We start from the raw sequence: 19,718 nt of genomic DNA, 5'->3' as shown, positions 1-19,718 counted from the left end.
CTTCTAGAAGTTATGGTTTAGTAGACCCGCCCTGCCCAGGACAGTAGCCACCGTGCCCCTGGTGGTCCAGCACTTGAAATGTGGGGTGCTGAACTGTAGTGTGCTGTGACTGTAAACACACATCAGACCGTGAGGACTGCGAACGACGAATGTTAACGGTCTCACGACTCATTTTTATACTGCTGGCATACTGAAACAATATTTTGTATACATTAGGTTAAATGAAACATGAAATTATTCTCACCTGTTGTTTTACTTTTTAAAATATGGCTCCCATTAAATATGAACTTACATGGACGCCGCACCTTATGTCCCTGCTGGACACTGCTGGCCCGGCTGAGAGGAGTTTGCAGATGGGGAATACAGCGTGCTCCTCTGGAAAGTCCTGTACGGCGAAGTTCCTTGGGCGTCATGTCAGACAGGCGGGCAGTGTTTAGTGTTTTGTCACCTCCGGGTTAAAACTCCAGGTTAAACATTCCCACTGAAGACTAAGAAGAAACAGCAGTGAACATGCCGGACAACAAAGCGACGAGAGGAATCTAACTTTAATTCCAGGCTGTGGGAAACTGGGCAAACTGGAGTGGAAACCCTCTAAATTCTGCTTTTGAGTTTTCTTTTTCTCCTGAAGCCAGAGACACTTAATCCAAGTAACTGGATGTGGCTACAGATGGTGCTGGCTAACGGAAACCCGACGGAGAGCGGGAGCGATGGCCTGCAGGCCGGGCTGCAGCTCTGGGCTTTCCTCTGGTCCGCACCGCCGCGCAGCCCCGGGCCGGAAAGGGGGGAGCAGCTGGGTCCAGGCGGAGCATCACGCGTCGCCATGGCAACGCCGGGCGCCGCAAACAGCCGGGAGAGCCCGAGGACGCGCGGCCCAAGTGTACTCCGCGGACAGCGCGGGCCGGCACGGCGGCGGCGGCGGCGGCGGCGCCGGGGACCCCGGCCAGATCGTGGAAACCGCGGCTCGAGTCCCCGCGGAGAGCGCCGCGCAGCGCCATGGAGAAGCCGGTACCGTGCGCGCCTCCGCGGCCCCCACCCCGCCCTCGCGCGCATGCGCGGCCCCGCGTCTTCCGGGCTTAGCGCGGAGGTGGCAGTGATGGGGCACAGGCTGTGATCCGGCGGTTCAGCTTCAGCATTTGGGGGCCCAGCTTCAGCATTTGGGGGCCCGGGAGCGCTTTCGTGAGCTTTCAGGGCGCGAGTGGCGGTTTCTTGAGTTTTGCGTTTCCCAGGCGAGAGAGGGCAGTCACACCCACCAGGGCGCAAGTGCAATGCAAAAGCAATGGCTCAGGGCACCGCCCCTGCTGCGTCTGCGCCCGGCCGCCCCTCCGCCGGCTGCCGGAGGGCCGCTCGCGGCCCGCGGTGGGGACCGGGCGGCTCTTTCCCATAGCGAGCATCCGCGATATCCAGGTGTGGCAGAGGTCGCTTTGTGTCAAGTTTGTTGGCTGTTACTAGCGCTCTTTGGACCTTGGCTTAGGACAAAAGCAAATGTTTAGTTCCCTTGGAGAGAGGGAGAGGGAGGGTGTGCATAAAAAAGCAAAAGCAAAAAGCAGAAAGCACCACGGGTGGCGTCCTTCTGCCTTACGCATGCCTCGCTGCGCTGCAGGCCGGGTGCCCTCGCGGCTTCCTCTGCACGCGCTCCTGCTCCTTTAACTTCCCAAGTCTTTTCTTCTTTTGACACTGGAGTTCCAGTTTAGGACTGTGGTAATGTAGAGAAGCAATCTACCAGTGCTACATTCCTGGCTCTCTCTTAAAATGTTGTGGAATGAAAAAAACAAACAAAAATCCAGGTATAGTGCATGTACCTTCAAGGAAGACTTAAAAATCCATGCACTATAAAATCATATATGTTTACCAAGTTTTACCCTATGAGGATGTAAAACACAACTGCTAGCAGTGCTATTTCAGTGCTGTGTTGTCTCTAATTTTTTGTTGGTCTGTTCTGGTTGAAGTTAAAGAATTTAAAAATATTAAATGGTTGAAAATATTAACCTTAGTAGTATTCTAAGAAATTAACTCGACACACCTCTTTTTATCTATTAAATTTGCAAAGATACCTATCTCTCATATATTATTAAATGTTTAATGACATGTTGACATGTGTTGAGAAAAAAGTTAAAGGCATAAATTTCCATTATGAAAATAAAAGATGTATATATATAGGAAATAGATTAGAAGAACACACACCAAAGTATCGATCCTGATTATCTGGCTAGTGACATTAAAGAGGAATCTAATTGTTTCTTCATTTAAAATTTTTTATAAATACTTGTGTATGAAATATATATACTTGTGTATGAAATATATATCGTATATATAAATTTTGTAGTTGGAAAAAGGATTAAGAATAATGCTTCACAAATGTTTGTACAACTTTCTCCGGAGACAAAAGGCATCCTTTGGTAAAGGTTTTGGGTTTTCTGGGAACACACCTCAGGTCTTGGTAACCCGCATTTGCAATTCCCGCAGTTTCCCTCAGCTAAGCAAACAGCTCCTGTTTACATACACTGGAGGTAGAAGGTGGTAAACGAGCATGTCCAGAAGAAGGTGAAGACAAACAGGAATGAGTGTGTTGTTCAGGCTTCCTGATCCTATGCGGCATCGTTGTTGTAATGCCTGTCAGTGGCCCCGTACTATCTCTTGCCCAGAGTCAACACGGAGAAGATTTTGGTAGCACTCATAACTTATCACTGAGACCCTACGAGGCACAGCATGTGCATGGTAAAAAGAAGTTACTAATAGTCAAGGAATACGTGAAAGTTAAACCTCAAGAAGTTTTTGTTACAATGCAACAAGAGGATTGCAGGTGGATCCAGGGGAGGTCCACACTGTCAGAGCAGCAGGCTGAGCTTTGTATATTTGATTTTAATGTGAGCAGGGGGTCTGGAAATGTCACTCCAGGAATACTTTGGTTCCATTGTCCATCCGTCTCAGCTCTAAGTATGGCCAGGTAGTGGAGGGAGACTGATGTAATGTTGTTGTTTGACAGGGTCCAGTGCCTTTGGCGTCGTTAGGAAGAGTCCTTCCGGGTAAAATTAATTGACAGATGTGTAAAGACTAATGTTAGCGGTCACGGGGATCAGAATGAAATATGTATGTTCGTACTTGAAAGGGGCCTTTGATATCCCATTGAGATAGGGAAAGAAATGGTGTTCTTGAAACCATGATGAGTGATTATGATGTCGAGTTGGTGATGAATGCAGAGTGCTTTGGGTTTTTGGGTACAGTTTACAAGATGGAAAGTTGATCTACTACTGACCCGTCACTCAGCCGCAGTGTGGCCTTCACAGCAATGGTGAAAATAACCATTATTCCCCATGATTAATGCTGCAAATGTGCGTTTCTATAGTTACATCTTTTAGGAAAAATCGAAGCAGACACTGAAGCAAAGCATAATCCTCACATGCCTGAAACGTGACCTCCACAGACCTAATATTCCCTAGGGAAGGCGGGCCCTCTTTTCTCTCCAGGTCTGGGTAATGGCATTTTGGAAGCACAGAGGAACGATGCTGTGAATGTAGCTACTTCGAGGAATCAGTTCCTCTGGGCAGCCAGGGAAATGCTAGGAGGAAGTTTACCTGCTACCTTTTCCTCTTTAGTCACACTTTGCCCTTTCCTGGCACCGAGCACAGTGGCTGTTTATTTACACCTCTCCACTGTTTGCATTTGGCTGTGCTTCTTAAGGCCTTTAACACACAGACAAAAAGAGTGGCACAAATGCTCAGCTACTTTGTTTATGAACAAAACCCAATCACTTCAACCCAAGAGCGAATTACCTGCTAGGACTATTTTTATCTCCCAGACTGCAGAGTCTTGTCCAAGGGAACCAGATTGACAGGGTGTGGATTCCTTTGTCCTCCCTTGTCGGGGCAGGCCCTGCTATTGGCAGGAGCCCTGTGTGCTGAATGAATTGGCTTTTGTCTGAACAAAATGCTTAGAAAGAGAGGCAAGGGTAGGAAAAACGCTACTGAAGATACCCGAGCAGTTCGATTGAGTTCAGCAAGCATTTACTGAGTACCTCTTGTGTTTAAAGTACTATGGGAAGCTCTGGGGGAGCATGGCCTTTCTTTTTTCCTTCTCCTTTTCCTTTTCCTCTCCCCCTTTGCATCCTTTCTTCTCCTTCCTTCTTTCCTCCTTCTCTCTCTCTATTCTTCCTTCTCTCATTCCTTCTTTTTTCCTCCCTCTCTCATTTCTTCCTGTTTTTCTGCTCTCTCCTTCCCCATTTCTTTTTCTCTTGTTTCCTTCCTTCCTTCCTTCTTCCTTCCTTCCTATTTTCCTTCCTTCCTCATTCCGTCCTTTTTTCCTTCCTTCCTTGTCTTCTTAATATGTATTAAGTGCTTTCTTATAGACATGTTCCCCAGATTCCCTTTTGCAGCTCTGAGGCAGCCCCAGTGCTCGTTATACAATTCATGATGTTTTTTCCCTTTTCTTGTGGGGACTGAGTGAGATGCATGACTTAGACCCTGACCGCTGTAGTTGAGTGGCTCTAACAGTATGACCAGTGGGCCATCTCTGGGAGATACAGTATGTGCTGAGAAATGGGAGGCAGTGCGATGCCTGTCACACTCCTGGGAAGAATCTGAACAGAGCTTCAGCTGTAACCCTATAGGGAAAGCCTGACATTGCCCCTACCCCGGAGGGGAACATAGAATTATGACTGGATTTCCAAAGGCTACCATTCTGCCATAGGGAGATCATATGATGGGTCAGAGTGAGAGAATGTCTTTTTTTATTAGTACATGTTTGCAGTACATAATGATAACATTCCTCATGGGGAGTTGGGATGTGTACATAACACATCTTAATTCTTCTTTCGTGCCTTCTCTCTCCTCCTTCTGCTCTCCGTTCATCTCTTGGCCTCCTTTTCTGCACAAGATGTTTCTGTTCCCCATTATGTGTCTTTTATTTTGCCCTTTAATTTATTTATACTTTGGATTTCTCCTATAAGACAAACCATGTGATAGTTAAGCTTGTGTATCTTATTTGACTTACCATTATGGTCTCAAGATGCACCTATTTTTCTATAAACGACTCAAATTTACCCTTCTCTGATGGAGTAGTACTCCGCTGTGTGTAAGTACCACATTTGACTTATCCATTCATCCGCTGATGGACATACTATCTTTCTTTTTTTGAAGCAGCCTGCAGGTGGACTCCTTAGGACTTCTTGGATGTTGAAAAGAATTAGAAGTCTTACTTTTGGAAGCAGCAGGCTGTGTGGGTCAGTTTTGAATGTTCTGCAGCCTGTCTTGGGTCAAGAATAAAAAGGCTGTGATGCATTGATGCCTTGCGCTGACCCTCTTCCTGTTCATTGAGAGAAATGAAACAATGCTTATGCTGAGAAAGGTACTGCTGCTGACCCTGGCATGGGTCCACAAGCAGGGACCACCCAAGAGTCAGGAGCCGCAGCAGTGGGGGGTGGGAATACTTCAGGGGGCAAACAGTCATGTGTCCTCTAGTGTGCAGAGCGGGCAGCCTCCGGGAGAAGGCAGCTGTGCAGAGGGATAAATTTGAGTCAGTTATAGAAAAATGGATGCACCTTGAGACCATAATGGTAAGTGAAATGAATCAGACACACAAGCTTAACTATCACATGGTTTGTCTTATGTGAGAAATCCAAAGTATACATAAGTTAAAGGGCAAAATAAAAGATAGATAATAGGAAACAGAGACATCTTTTGCAGCCAGCAGGTGGACAGAGAGGGCAGAGGGGCAGAGTGCTGCAGCCAGAAATGGCCTCCTCAGGGCCAAGGCCTGATGCCAGCTTGGGCAGCAACCCGGGGTGGACAGAAGCCCAGGGTGGACAAAAGCAGGGGATGCTGCAGCAGTAGCATAGGACCAGATGGGGCCTCCTGAGCATCACAGAGAGAAAGAAAAGGACCAAGCCCTCCAGGAAGCTCATGCCACTGGCAGTTTAGTAAAAAGACACCTTGTTATAGGCAACAAGGCCACTTTTGAGAAGACTACAGCGCAAATGGTTCACTGTGCATTGTGGGCTGAATAGTGGACTCCCCAAACTAATAATAGGTTGAAGTCCTAGAAGAAGATTAGGCCATGAATACACACAGACTGAGAAGTGACTAAGAAGACACGGCAAAAAGACACCATCTAGAGAGACCTCAAATAAACCAAACCTGCAGACATCTTAATCTTGGACTTCCAGTCTCTAGAACTGTGAGAAAATAAATTGATGTTGTTTAGAGCACCTGTACTGTGGTAGTTTGTTGTAGCAGCCCTAGTAACCTACACCTGTACTAAGCAATTTGCACAATGACCTCAACCCCCATTACAGCCTCATGAGGTCAGTGAGACAGTGATCTTCATCTTACACATAAGAAAATTGGGGTCCGGTGGGCATAGGCTCCAGACTGCCTCAAGGACACATTGCAGTGTGTGTCAGAGACCCACTCGAAACCTAGCAGGGCAGAACTAAGGCCGAGGCCCTTGGCTGCTTTGTCTGAGTAGCAGGTGATAGAAATAATGGGGAGAGGAGAAGCAAGAAGAAAGGCTTGGGGTTAGAGGGAGGAGTGGGTTTGGAGCAGGAACCTTCTGGAATCAGGACCCGAGTAATGGAATCCTCTTGGAGCGTTGAGCAAGAGGTCAAGTCCTTGCCTGGCGCCTGGTGGTTTTGCTTTTTGAGTACGTCCTTTGCCCCACCCGCCACGTCCAGCTCTGGGACACAGCGCAAGTCCTCCCACCCTCTTTCCTCTTTCCCCTCCAGACGCATTCCCTGCCTTTCCCATGCTCTCTGAGCCTTGGATCACAGAGTCTTATCCTTCAAGATACAAACTGGATCCTCACTTGATCCTGCATGTGAGTTTTAGAGATGCAAACTAGAGACCAGGGGGAAGAGTAACAAAACCCTTTATTTTTCTTTTTTAAAAGTCTTTTACCAAAACCATTCAGTTGCGAAGCAGTGACTTAAAAGGAAGACAGACACGGGCTACATTTTTTTCTCATCAGTAGATGCAACCTGGAGGAACATCTAAAGCCTGTTAAACCGTAGGGGGTCGAGGTGGTGTGAGGTGGGGACAGCATTCCCGTGTGTTGTCTGATCGTCATCCCGTGTCCAACAAACATGGACTGACACCTGTGGTACTGGGGTGAAGCGATGAAAGACGGACATGTCCCTCCCTTGGGAGAGACGGACTAGCCCTTCATTGCAGAGGGTCAGTTCTGCATCAGAAGCCTTCACTAGATTTGTTTTGCCCTGGAAAACTGGAAAACAAGCTTCCGCCTTGGAGGTTCACAGAGGACTCTCTGGGGAGGTGATGCTCAAGGAAACTATAGAGTGAAACCTGGCGGTTTGTGTGGATGTTGTTTCACAGATGAAATGGCAGAGACTCAGTAGAATTAAGTGACTCCCCAGGTAAACCAGCTTGAAAGTGCAGTGACGGAAGCCAGACCTCTGCTCAAGGTGCTGCCGCCATAGGGTATTGACACATTTTGCAGTAAAACATGCATTTCTATGAGAAAAAGAGAAACAGCAAATGCTGCCTTGTTGATAAACTTAGATGAAGCTCAAACTGCTGCTGTTCAGGGATAAAGAACCCCCGAGCTGTGCTGACTCTGCACTGCTTGGATTTCAGAGCAGCTCTGTGGCTTGGCACCCGTGCATTCTGCTTTCCCCGGCCCTCTCTGGACCGGGCAGCAGAAGCCTGAGGAGGAAGGGGTTTGTAACGATTTCTCCTTTGCATTCCCTGTGGCAGGGCCCTCCTGGCTTTTCTCTTTCAGATAAGCGATGGCCAGGGCAGGGGGATTCTTGAGCTAGATCTGATGTTCTATTTCACAATGTTGTCCCCTATCTTTGAATTTTTGTGTTCGAGTTGGATGGTTCTGGCTTGGAAGATCTCACTCCTGGCGCTTGGGAGGCTGGTGAAGCTGCTACGGGCCCAGCATCTCTCTCTTCATATGGGCTTTGAGCTTCCTTGCAGCAGTGCAGTCCAAGCACTGGGCTGCTTTCTCGGTGGCGTAAAGGTTCAAAGAGGGAGTAATCCAGACAGCAAGGTAGGGACTGCATCACTTTTATGACTTCGCCTCCGAAGTTCAATTGTACTGTAACCTCCCGGTCAAAGCAGTGACAGTCTTCTCATTTCTCAACAGGGGCAACGTCAAGCTCACACTGTATGATGCGTGCATGGGAAGGGGTGTTTTGTGGGTATCTTTGGAAACTACTATCTGCCCCCAAATCATGAATGGAATATGAGAGAGGTAGGGAGGGAGGAAGGACTAATTTGCCGTCTTATGACCGGGGCTAATAATGATCTCATAGGTGGCTTTTTACTTGCTATGGGGTCTTACCCACCAAAGATGTCACACTACTGCTCACACCAAACATGAACCTCTGTCACATCAATATGGGATGAATACCATATATGTATTTTGCCTCCAATTAAACAGCAGAGTGAAATTTGCCCAGACCCAACTTTTTATGGTGAGGGAATATTTATTATGATGCAGGAACAAGATTTTATATGTAACCCTTGATATTTTCTTCCTCAGATGTATAACCAACAGCAAACGTGCAATTTGTAGAAACAGATTAGATTAATATACTGTTATTAAGACAAGAATAGTGAAAATAATGTATTCCCATTATTAGATTGCTACTAGAAAAGCTATAAAAATGCTACTCATTAAATCAATACAGAATTTTATGTTTGCAAAAATCCAATCCAGGTGTTATGCCAACTGGAACTTTGATTTTTAGGTTACCTTGTTTATCAGAAAAGAGGTGTTTCCCGGTTTTCAATTCAACTATGACATTTGTGTTTTATTCTTTAAAATGATACTGTTCATATAAGCATGACTAAATAATGTTTGTTCTTTGGTTGATGGAAAAATGGACTTTTATGAGCAAATATAACAATATGTATTTTTCATTTCTAGGACATAAATACATTTTCAATGATTACATTAAGAAGTGGATACTAAAATTAAACAAGAAGGGCAAGTTTTTTTCTTTTAAAATAATTTGAATTTTCCTATTACACACTGCAAATTTATAGCCATAGTGAGAAATTTTTATCTGCTACATAGCAGTACCTGAAATTAAAAAAAATTTATTATATATGAAATACTCTAATGTTAAATGTAGATTTATTCATAATGGTAATACCTTGTTGATAAAACTTGGCTTACAAAATACTAGTTAGGCACATACTATTTTACCAGTTAATAAGCCAAATAAACTTGACATTGTTTCTCCTTGAGATTACTAAATTCAGTCAAATTGACCTTTATTTCCAACTTTTAAAATGGTCAACTTTAAAAGTACATACACGTGTTTAATTTTAAATCTTAGAAACCACCTTTAAAAAACATGTACCCAAGAAAACTCCTAAACCCTAGTGATATTTTAGGATGTGTGCCCGTGAGAAGATACATTTATACATTCTATTGGCAATATGCATCTGAAATTTCCTCCTGAAGTAATTATTTTCTGACAGTTTTTTTTAGAACTGCACTGGTGTTGGAAGAAATTAAAATTCAGCCCAGTGAGGAGTTGGTGGAGTTGCTGTGCTTGTTGGACTCTTGCTGGATCCTGGTCCATGTGGCCTGAGATCTCTCTGTTGGCCTGAGGGTAGGCAGTGTCTGTCCTGCCCAGCACAGGTAGCTGTCTGCGTGGGGCGTCACTGGTGTCTCAGCTTCTCTTTTTGAATTGTAGCATAGTAAATGCATCCATGTGACTTTTAAAGTATTCTTAAACAATTAAAAGACCTCCAAGGGCAGGCATTTGCATTAATTCCTAGGGCTGCAGAGATAAAGCAGCGCACACCCGGAGGCTGAAAACAACCGAAACTTTGTTCTCCCCTAGTTTGGGGGCCAGAAGTCTGAAATCCAGGTATCAGTCAGGCTACACTCACTCTGAAGGCTTGTTCTGTGTCTGTCCTACCTCCTGGAAGTCTCAGCTATTTCATGGCTTGTATGTAGCTATTCCCATTAAAGGCCACCTTCTCCAAATGTGACTTCACGTGGTCCCTCTTCTCTGCATGTCTGTGTCCTGATTTTCTAAGAGCTTCAGTCATGGTAGATTACAACCCACCCTAATGACCTCCTTGTAACTTGGTTAAATCTTCAAAGACTCTTTTTTCAAATAAAGTCACATCCTGAAGTATTGGGGGGTGAGGATAGGGCCGCAATATATTTTTTGAGAGGGTATAATTCAACCCACAAGAGTAATATAATGCAATAACTTATTATCAATAATTTCCTCCTTCCTGTGAGTTATTTTTCTTATCTTTAAAATATGCTATAACCCTCTAATCTCAGCACTTGGCAAAGTTGAGGCAGGAGGATCAGAAGTTCAAGGCCAGCTGGGCAATTTTGCACCTTAGTGAGAAGTTGTCTCAAAGTAAAAAGTAGAAAAGGACTGGCATTCAGCTCAGTGTAAAGGCCCTGGGTTCAATCCCCAGTACTGAAAAAAAAATTAAAAAAATATATTTTTGTGTGTGTTGGCGAGATTATACATTAGAACCCTTGCATATTGTGGAAATGCAAAGTGATACAGCTCCTATGGAAAACAGTATGGAGGTTCCTCAGAAAATTAAAACTAAAACCACCATATAACTCAGAAATCTCCCACTTTTGAGTATGTATGCAAAGGAACCAAAAGCATGGTGTCAAACACATCGGTATTCCTATATTCATCATAGCACTATTCCCGACAGCTAAGATGTAGAAACAATCTAATTTTCCATCAACAGATGAATGGATAAAGAACACGGGACATACTACACACATAATACTGTTCATTTTGGAAAAAGAAATCTTGCCATATGTGACAACATGGGTGAACCTTGCGGACGTTAAGCTAAGTTAAATAATTCAGACACAGGACAAGAATTGCACGATTCTACTTATATCAGATAACTAAAGGAGCCAAATGTATAGAAGCAAAAAATGGAATGGAGGAGGCCAGGGGCTATGGTGAGGGGGAAAATAAGGAGTTGGTAATAAATTTTTTTTTTTTTTCTGTCTTTTTTTGGAGACGGGGTCTCATTCTGCAGTTCAGGCTTGTCTTGAACTCACTTTGTAACCCAGGCTAGCCTCGAACTTGCAGCAGCCTCCCGAATGCTGGGATTAGAGGTGTGTGCCACCACGCCCAGCTCTAAAATTTCATATAAAATAAATTTCACATAAAATGTCAGTGAGGCAGATGAGTAAGCTCTAGAGATCTGCTGGACACCGTTGTACCTGTAGTCAGTAATGAATCATACACTGGGAAGTTGGGTAAGATGTCATGTTAGGTGTTCTTACTGCAGAAAAAATAAAATTTAAAAAGTAACCAATGGCCATGGTAAAAAAGAGACTGTCAAATAATATAAAGTGTGTGCAATGAAAATCATTACTTTATCTCAACCCTGCTGTCCACTGGCTGCGTTACTGGACACAAAGTCTTTTCATCAGGTTTTTGAGCTGCCCTCTCAGAAACTTGGTATGAACCTCCAGTTTTTTATTTATAAAATGAAATATTATTTTCCTTGCAAGATAGGTTTAGAACAAAATGACTTTGTAAATGTAAAATAAAAGGTGAGGTAAAGTACTTAATAAATGTTAATTGCTTCTTGGCCTTTTGGCTAAGATCAAGTGTGGTATCTGTTCTTATCAGTTTAATAAATGTTAATCATTTTCTCACCTCTGAGTGGATAGCCGAGATTTGGGTTCCCAGCAAAAGGCCAAGCAATGAGTTCAATATTTCTATGAAACCTATAGAAGGTGCTATGGTTTGAGTGTTTGTGTCCCTCCAGAATCCATGTGGAGACCTAATCCTCGTGCGGTCTTGTTCAGAGACGGGCCTGTAGAAGGCTATTTGCTCATGTACACGTGTAGGATCAGTGACTTTACAATACAGCCAGAGCGAAGCTGAGTCCCGCCGGCCTGGCTACCAGTGAGGATGCAGCATCAGGGTGCCATGTGCGGAGCAGATCCTCGCCAGACACCAAGTCTGCCTACATCTTGATCTTGGGTCTCACAGCCTCCAGGACTGTGAGAACTAAATTTCTATTATCTATAAATCCCCCAGTCTCAGATGTACAGCAGCCCAAAGGGACTATATAGGGTGTCTTAACTCCACCTGCTTGAGATCACTGGCACTTCCATTCTGGCACCCCCATCCGATTTCCCCTCTTGTCGGGTGGAACTGAGGATGGCACCAGGCAGCTTTCAGATCCAGCCAAAGGGAGAACACTTCATATCGGTGCGGTGGGATCTATTTAGATGGTTAGCACAGGTACGCTTTTCTGCAGGTGTTTCTGCAAGCACGCCTTCCTTCTGCTGGGCCCACTTACCCAGCCATCACCTGGCCTAGTGCCAAGGTCCCGTTCATGTGGACATGCCCCTGGTGCCCAGCATCCAAGTGTGCAGTCCACAAAGACGCTAAGCCTGAAGCAGTTTATGGGAAACACCTTCAATCACTGAATGTGCCCAGAGTGGAAGATTGCGTTCTCATTAATAAAACATGCAAATGTTCTCTCATCAAAACTACATTTTATCTTATTTTACTTTATTTATAGTATTTGGGATTGAACCCAGGGCTTTTGCACTGAGCTCCATCCCCAGCCATTTTTAAATTGTTTTGTTTTTGATTTTGAGACAGGGTCTCTCACTTGCCCTGTTGCCCAGGGTGGCTTGAACTTGCTATCCTCTTGCTTCAGCCTCTCCGGAGTGGGGATCACAGGTGTCTGCACCATGCCCAACTCAAGACCACTTTGACAGTGCGGTGATACAGCTGTGAACACACTGCTGCGGTTCACACCTGGTTTGAGTGTGTCCCTGTTTGAGGGTGTCCTCCAAAGGCCTGGGTGCTGGAAACTTGGTCTATATTGTGAGGTGGTGGAAGCATGGGACTCCATGGGAGGTGATTAAGTGGTGGAGACCCCGCCCTCTTGCAGGGGTCATGCTCTTCTCCTGGCTGTGTGTTCCTGTCTTCACAAGACGTTGTCAAGAGGGTTGTTATGAAGTGAGGCCACTGTCTGCGTGTCGGTGTTTCTCCCTTTCCCCTTCTCCATCGTGTGATTCAGCACCAGGTGGGGCCCTTCATCAGAGATGGAGCAGGTGGGGGCACCCAGTCTTGGACTTACCGTGAGCTGCATAAACCTGTTCTTTAAAGGGATTTTTTTTTTTTTTTTTTTTTTTGGTTTTTCTCCGGTACCGGGAACCGAACTCATGACCTTCCGCTTGCCAGGCAGGCGCTTTTGCCGCTGAGCTAAATCCCTAGCCCCTCATAAACCTGTTCTTTACAGAGTACTTAGACTCAGGAATTCTGTGATGGCAACACAAAGTGGACCAATACAGATACAAAACATACTGCCCTTTATGGTAGAAACTGTGTGAAATAGAATATATTAGCATTCTTTGTTTGTAGGGTACAAATCTGTAGACAGTTCGACAAAGAAGCCCACTTCCCTGTGAAATTTTGTTCATTCATCTCTCCATAATAAAAGACAAAGTTCATCAGCTTTACTGTTAGAAGAACTCGACCGTCTCTGTGATCATCATGCCAGGAGATGTCATCAAGTTGCTGAAGGAAGCAGGGACGGAGAGTTGGCAGCCAAGGGCATCTCAATCTTTGCTTTTGATATAGAAGTCCTTCAGGAAGCTAACCAGAGCATCCTATCATTGTGCCCTGGATTTTGCGTGGTCAGCTTTAACAAAGTAGTAATTTGTTACACTTTATTTTTCTTTTCTAAATTCATACTCACTTTAATATCTAGTGCTTTTTTTTTTTTTTTTTTAGGCATTGGAGATTTAACCCAGATTCTCAGGAATGCTAGCCAAATGCCCTACCACTGAGTCATACCCTAACTCCAACCCCAATATGTAACTTTACAGAACTGTGTTTTCTTTCTTAATGAGGGACCCGTAGGCCCTACTAAATACACTCCAGGCCCTACTAAATCTACATCTGCCATCTTGGCTCAGGGAAGTGCTACAGTGATAACATGAGAGCTCCTGGCCCTGGAAGGATAGCAGGGAAGAGGAGAAAAAAGAAAACAGGAGGAAGAAAGCAGCCAGAGGTGAATTCTGCCTTTGTCTCGTTTTCCCCCAGAGCTGGTGGTTGGCGCATCAGGCATCATTTGTGCTGTGTCCACTTTGTGTGTTGTGCTGTGGGAGGCCGTGTGGAAGATTTCAAAGAAATTAAAGATGGGAATCAGTCCTGCAAAGGATGTAACCATCTCATTGGGCAGACCAGCATCCCAAGCCCTGCTGAAACTCTAAGCAAGGTGAAATGAAAACTGCATCAGCACCAAGTGCCTGGGATTGTGCTGGTGTGAAAAGCACAGCAGGGATCAGTGTGTGGTGAAGCCTCAAGGTGGCCTCTCACAGCGACTCTGGGTCCTGTTGCCGGACCAGCCGGCCCCTTGTGAGCTCCTGAATGGAGTCCTCCTGGTTGCATGGTCGTTTCCTCAACTCGCATGTGATGGGTGGCTGCTGGGGGACAGGGATTGTGGCAGTGAACCTGAGCAGCTGTTCCCAGTGAACTTAAGCGAGCAGAAGCAGTTTTATAGGTGAATACAGTAAGGGCAGCAGACAAACGAATTAGGTGAGCAGCAGTCTGAGCACAAGCCTGGAAAAGCTCTCAAATTTAAGCTGCTCATCCCTGCTCAGGTTCTGGTTCCTCTTCCATTTAAGCTGATAATTGGCAAAGACCAGCCAACCTATGGTGTGACTCCTTGATGGTCATCAGGCTGAATAGTGGGGTGACCTTGTTTTCTAAGTCACTGTAGGCTTTGATTAAGTGTAGTTACTGAGTTGGGGGTTAGGGCCCTTTCCATAGCTGAGATGTGTAGTGAGTGATTTTCCAACAGAACTCTGCTCTTTCTTTTTCCTGGTGAAATATTCTGCTGATGTTTCTGACAGTAAGATTTTAAAGGGCTTTCTTTCACATAGCCTACTTTTTGCCCATTTCAGAATGATGCAGGTAGTTCTTCTCTAGGTTGAGGTACGTGAGGGTCTCCATGGCTACATTTCTTTTGCGGGGAGATGCTCTGTGTTTGGGGATAAAGGAAACTCTCAGTGATGTCACTAGAGATGGAAGATGAGAGTTAGGGGCAAAGTAGGACAAGCGAGGAGAAGGATTTACAGGTCTCAGCATCCTGTGGGGTTGCCTAAGGCTCATCTGGAAATTGTCTCTTCCCTTTGACCTCTGATGAGATTCGCTTTCTTCACAGCCACTTTGTCATCCCGTGGAATTTGTGCAGTGGGCTGTGTTATATCCTGGCTTGCAGGGAAGGTCAGAGCTGGAGGTGGCCTTGAGCTCTTCAGCTCCCTGGTGGCAGGTCTTGCTGATATCTTGGGAAGGGCATGAAATGAGTGTTGGGGCCGGGTGAATCCAGCTCTCTGGAAGCCTGTGCACCACCACTGACTTTGGGCTGTCGTTGCATGGAACGTGGCTACAAATTACCCAGGGTCCTTCAGGAGCCCCACAAGGGACAAATCTCTTCTATGGCCATGTTCATGTTTGCAGTCTTTTTTGTGTTTTGAAGGTGGGCTATAGAATTCACTTTATGTCCTTATGCTATTAGGGGATACAGCTATGTTTATGTCCTGGTCAATGCTGAACATATTGAGCAAATAAGTGCAAATGTTTATTTGCAAAGATCTTCTCATGGCTTGAAATTCTATAAAATCTATATTTGGTTACATTTATAACTGATGGTAGAGTGGGTAGAATCTTTGATTTTCCTTCATTTGAGAAAATTAATTTCAGAACCTTTGAGTATATGCATTACCCAGACTTGTGTAGGCCTATGTACTAAAAATGAGCAAACCTTCTTGTAGAGGCTCATTGATCTCTCAGTGTACCTCAGGGAGGAACGGCGGCAGGAATGAGGAAAAGATAGACAAGAGACAAGAGCTGGGTCAGGTGGAGGCCTCTTTACTGGATGGGTGAGAGGACCTAATGACAATAGTAGGAACGTTTATTTATACTCTTGCAAAGTTAGTATCATGAGACACAAGGTTGCCTAGCGACTGATGACTGAAATTGTCCAGGCAGGATGCTTTCCTCAAGACTGAGGGAGCTTGACTGCTTCAGGCACTCTGGCTCTGTCCTGCCCTCACATATATGACCAATTTCCAGCTTCAGCCGCTCCCAACACTCTCTCAGTCATTTCATTTGTCTTCAAAATATGTTCCACCTGCTTAAAGACAGAATTTAGAGAGGGCAATAAAAACGCAGAGTATTTAACTTCTTCTTGAATGTGTCGTAGCATCTGCATCATAATTAAATTTGTTCATTAACTTCATAATGACTTTGTAGTCTATTTTTATCTTTGTTGGAGTTCTGCATTTTCCATTTCAAGCTAGGCCTGGGTAGACAGCGCTCGCTCGGTAGAAGAGCGGGTGCCCATGGGCTCTCCATGGAGGACGTTAATCATACCTCGGGTCTGTGACTTCTTATTACCCTTCCATTGGCTCGTATCTAATAGCTGCAGAACATGCTTGAAGGGTGTTAATGAATAACAGAAATAGTTTTCCACTTCTCAAAAGAGAGCTTTGGTGTTTCTGGAACTAATTAAGGCCCCCGAGGAAGTATCTGGATCACTGGCTAGTGGTCTCTGTAGTTGATTGGTTTGAAGCGGGAGAGGCTGATGAAAATTCTCCTTGGGATTTTTAATTATTTTTAACTATCCACCCAGTGAACCAATACTTTGAATCTTCTTGTAAAGATTTAAAAATGGCTAATAATGTAGTTTAACCTCCCTGACCTCTTTTTAGTATTGGGAAATAGTAACAGATGGGAGTGGATGGCCAGTCACTTGGCAATTTGTCATTAAATGTTACCTAAGTGCATTCTGTTAGGAGGGAATCCCCCGGATATAAAAGTGTATCCTTGCAGTGGAGTTTCTTAAAAAATATGCCCTTAAAGTCAAGTTTTTTGGCCATGGGCACTGAAGTGAAATAGGATTAGGCTCAGCACAGCACTAGAAAAATAGCAAGTGCAAAGAAATCGGACTCACATTTTTATCTAAGAGCAAAAATTAGTGCAAACTTTTAAAGAAGGTGTTATAAAAATTCTGACAAAGGAGACCATCAACCTGCTTCCATTCCTATCTTTACCCCTGCTTGAATTTCTTAAAAGCAGTGCATGGTATTCTGGGGGAGTTTTTTGATTGTGGTCTGTGGGGTGAGATGATTAGTACGTGTGTGGTGGAGGGGAGGAGAATAATCTGCTATATTAGGCAGACTGGTGGGGTTTTGGAGAGCAAGACTTGGTGTTTGCAGTGACATGAATGATCTTTTTCCTTTTTTTTTTTTTTTTTTTTTTTTTAAATATGGTCCTGCTATGTGGTCCAGGCTGTCCTCGAACTCACAGCAACCCTCCTGCCTCAGCCTCCCAAGTGCTGGAATTAAGCACATGCCAGAATGACTTTACTTTAAAGTAATCTAATCATTGACAATGTAAAAAATACCTGTCAAATGGAAACTGTGAGGTAGAGTGAGATAACAGCAGAATCCACACTCGTCTCAGTTTGTGCAGGTGGCGAAGTGGCTCTGGGGCTCCTTGGGCTCGCGTCTTCATTGCCCACACGACACCTGCTTTATGTGTATGAAGATTACCTTTTAAAAAGCTTGTTCATTCCTGCTGTGCATACTAGGAGATACTGCAAGCAAGAATAAAAGACGTTCTTAACGCTTTTTGTAGATGGCGCTCACACTTAACAAAATTTAATCCTGACCTTGTTCTAAAGAGGGGAAGACACATTTATCTGTCTTCCAGATAAAGACTTTGGTCCTCTGGGTTGATTTTAGCCCGATTACAGGCTTCCTAAGTTTTTGAGGTATATTTGTTTTCTTTCCTTCTTTTTTCCTCTCCCTTCTCTCTGCCCTATCCCTAGATCCCCTTCCCATCTGCAAAAGCTCTACCTCTGTGTTTGCTATCATCAGTCTTTTATTTTACTCTCTGAATTATTTATACTTTGGGTTTCTCATAGAAGAGAAACCACCGACGCTGGACCTCCCATGTCTGTTTTATTTCACTTAGCATTATGCTCCCAAGGTGCATCCCTCTTCTACCTGTGACTCAGTTATCTCAGGGTATATTCGCGTCCCCTCGCTCACCATGACAACCTCAGTGATGGGAGGAGAAGCACGTGCAGTGTGTCCCCTCTCTCCTTTCTCCCACCAACGCGCCTTCCACAAACCTTCTTCCCCAGCCTTTCTCCTCCTCTGTCTACCTGTCTTCTCTTCCTCCTCGTCCTCTCTCTCTTTACTTCCTTCCTCTCCCCGGCTTTCCACGCTTGGCCCCTTCTGTCCGCATCTATGGGAAAAGCTCACATTTCCATCCATTCAGGGGGACATTTCCCTCCCTGAGGCCCTGAGCGGAGCATGCATCTGGCTGCCTTGGCTGGTTCTTTTGCGGCTGGAGACATAGAGTGAATGGTTCCCGTTCAGCCCTCTGGTCTTGAGGAAGACAAACTTTGTGGGTCCTCTGTTTTACAGATTGGGTGTTACTGCTTTCCCTGTTTTACAACATGGTCTTCTTTCACTTAGTTAAAAACTCATGGTCTTCCAGGTGGTCAAGTCGAGGCCTGCTCAGGAGAGGCAAAGTTGAGACTTGTAGGGTCTGGGGAGGCAACTCCACCTCCTCCCCACTGCTTGTGCTTCAAGAAGGAAGCAGCCAGCGTTAAGTATTTTAGAAAGAAACCCAGCTGTGTCCTAGTGAAGAGATTTTAGGTGCGTGTTTATGGATCCTTGCATTTTATTTGAGGTTACATGTTTTAATGATTGTTTTCCATGTTTTAGTTTATACTTTTCCTTTTTAAAAAAACAGATTCCTTTTCATAATAAAAATTTGGAGGCATTAAACAGTGTCTAAAAGTTTTAAAGCGGCTGTGTGCTATTCTCGTGGCACACAGTATCCCCTCCCTCCTTCCCTCCGCCCAGCCTCTCTATTTTCCTTCTGTCTTCCCTTTTCCTCTATTTTTCTCCTTTTTTATTAGCTGGGAGCAGAGAATCCGAAGCTTGAGTCCCTGGTCTGAATCCTGGCCCTACCCTTCACTGGCTGTGTAGTTAACCTTCCTGTCTGTGCTTTGGTGTTTTTCTTTATAAAAATGGCATTGCTAGGCATTTTGTGAGTTTGAGTTGGTGTTTATAAAGTGCTTAGAGCACGGCCTGGCAGAAAGTAATGCTAGTGAATAAAAATAAAAAAGACAGAAATAAACCCAGGAAATACACATAAGAAAGAAAACTATTGAAACATCTGTAAGTCTTCCTCTCAGCCTCAGAAATAATCATTATTAGCGGTCTTTCTCTTTATGAATAGGCACACACAGTTTATTTCACTTTTGAAACTTGTTTTTACAGATATTGGATCATACTCTTTTGGGACTTGCCTTTTTCCACCTTACAGAATACCATGGGCATCTTCAGTTTCATTAAAGTGCTTCTTGAGCAGAATTCTTTTTTTTTTTTTTTTTTTTTTTTTTTAGACAGGTTCTCGCTATGCAGTTCAGGCTGGCCTTGAGCTCACTTTGCAGCCCAGGCTGGTCTTGAACTCGCAATGATCCTCCTGCCTCAGCCTCCTGAGTGCTGGGATTACAGGGGTGTGCTACCACGCCTGCAAGAATTCTTAATGGCTGAAGATACCACCATGTATTACAGCAGCCATTGATATTTTCCTACTAATCTATCCATAACTGTGTAAAGTTTGTAATGTTCCTATCCTATTTCACAAATGGATGTATGTTTATTATTATGTGTTTCCTACAACAACCATT

General features: G+C 44.5%; 1 protein-coding gene across 1 annotated transcript in view; it reads left to right on the top strand.

Moving 5' to 3' along the window:
- Positions 1-304: 304 nt before the first annotated feature.
- Positions 305-19,718, top strand: part of Dnah5 (dynein, axonemal, heavy chain 5) — a 300,957-nt gene continuing 281,543 nt past the window's right edge. Inside the window, exon 1 of the mRNA XM_013514981.1 lies at positions 305-1,005. Within this exon, the coding sequence (XP_013370435.1) occupies positions 994-1,005 (12 nt within the window). The 5' untranslated portion in view covers positions 305-993. The remainder of the gene's footprint in view (positions 1,006-19,718) is intronic.

Source organism: Chinchilla lanigera, unplaced genomic scaffold, assembly GCF_000276665.1.
Source record: "Chinchilla lanigera isolate Chin_1 unplaced genomic scaffold, ChiLan1.0 scaffold00025, whole genome shotgun sequence".
Lineage (NCBI taxonomy): Eukaryota > Metazoa > Chordata > Mammalia > Rodentia > Chinchillidae > Chinchilla > Chinchilla lanigera.
Note: the sequence above shows the minus strand (reverse complement) of the source record. Positions and strands in the feature narration are given on the sequence as shown.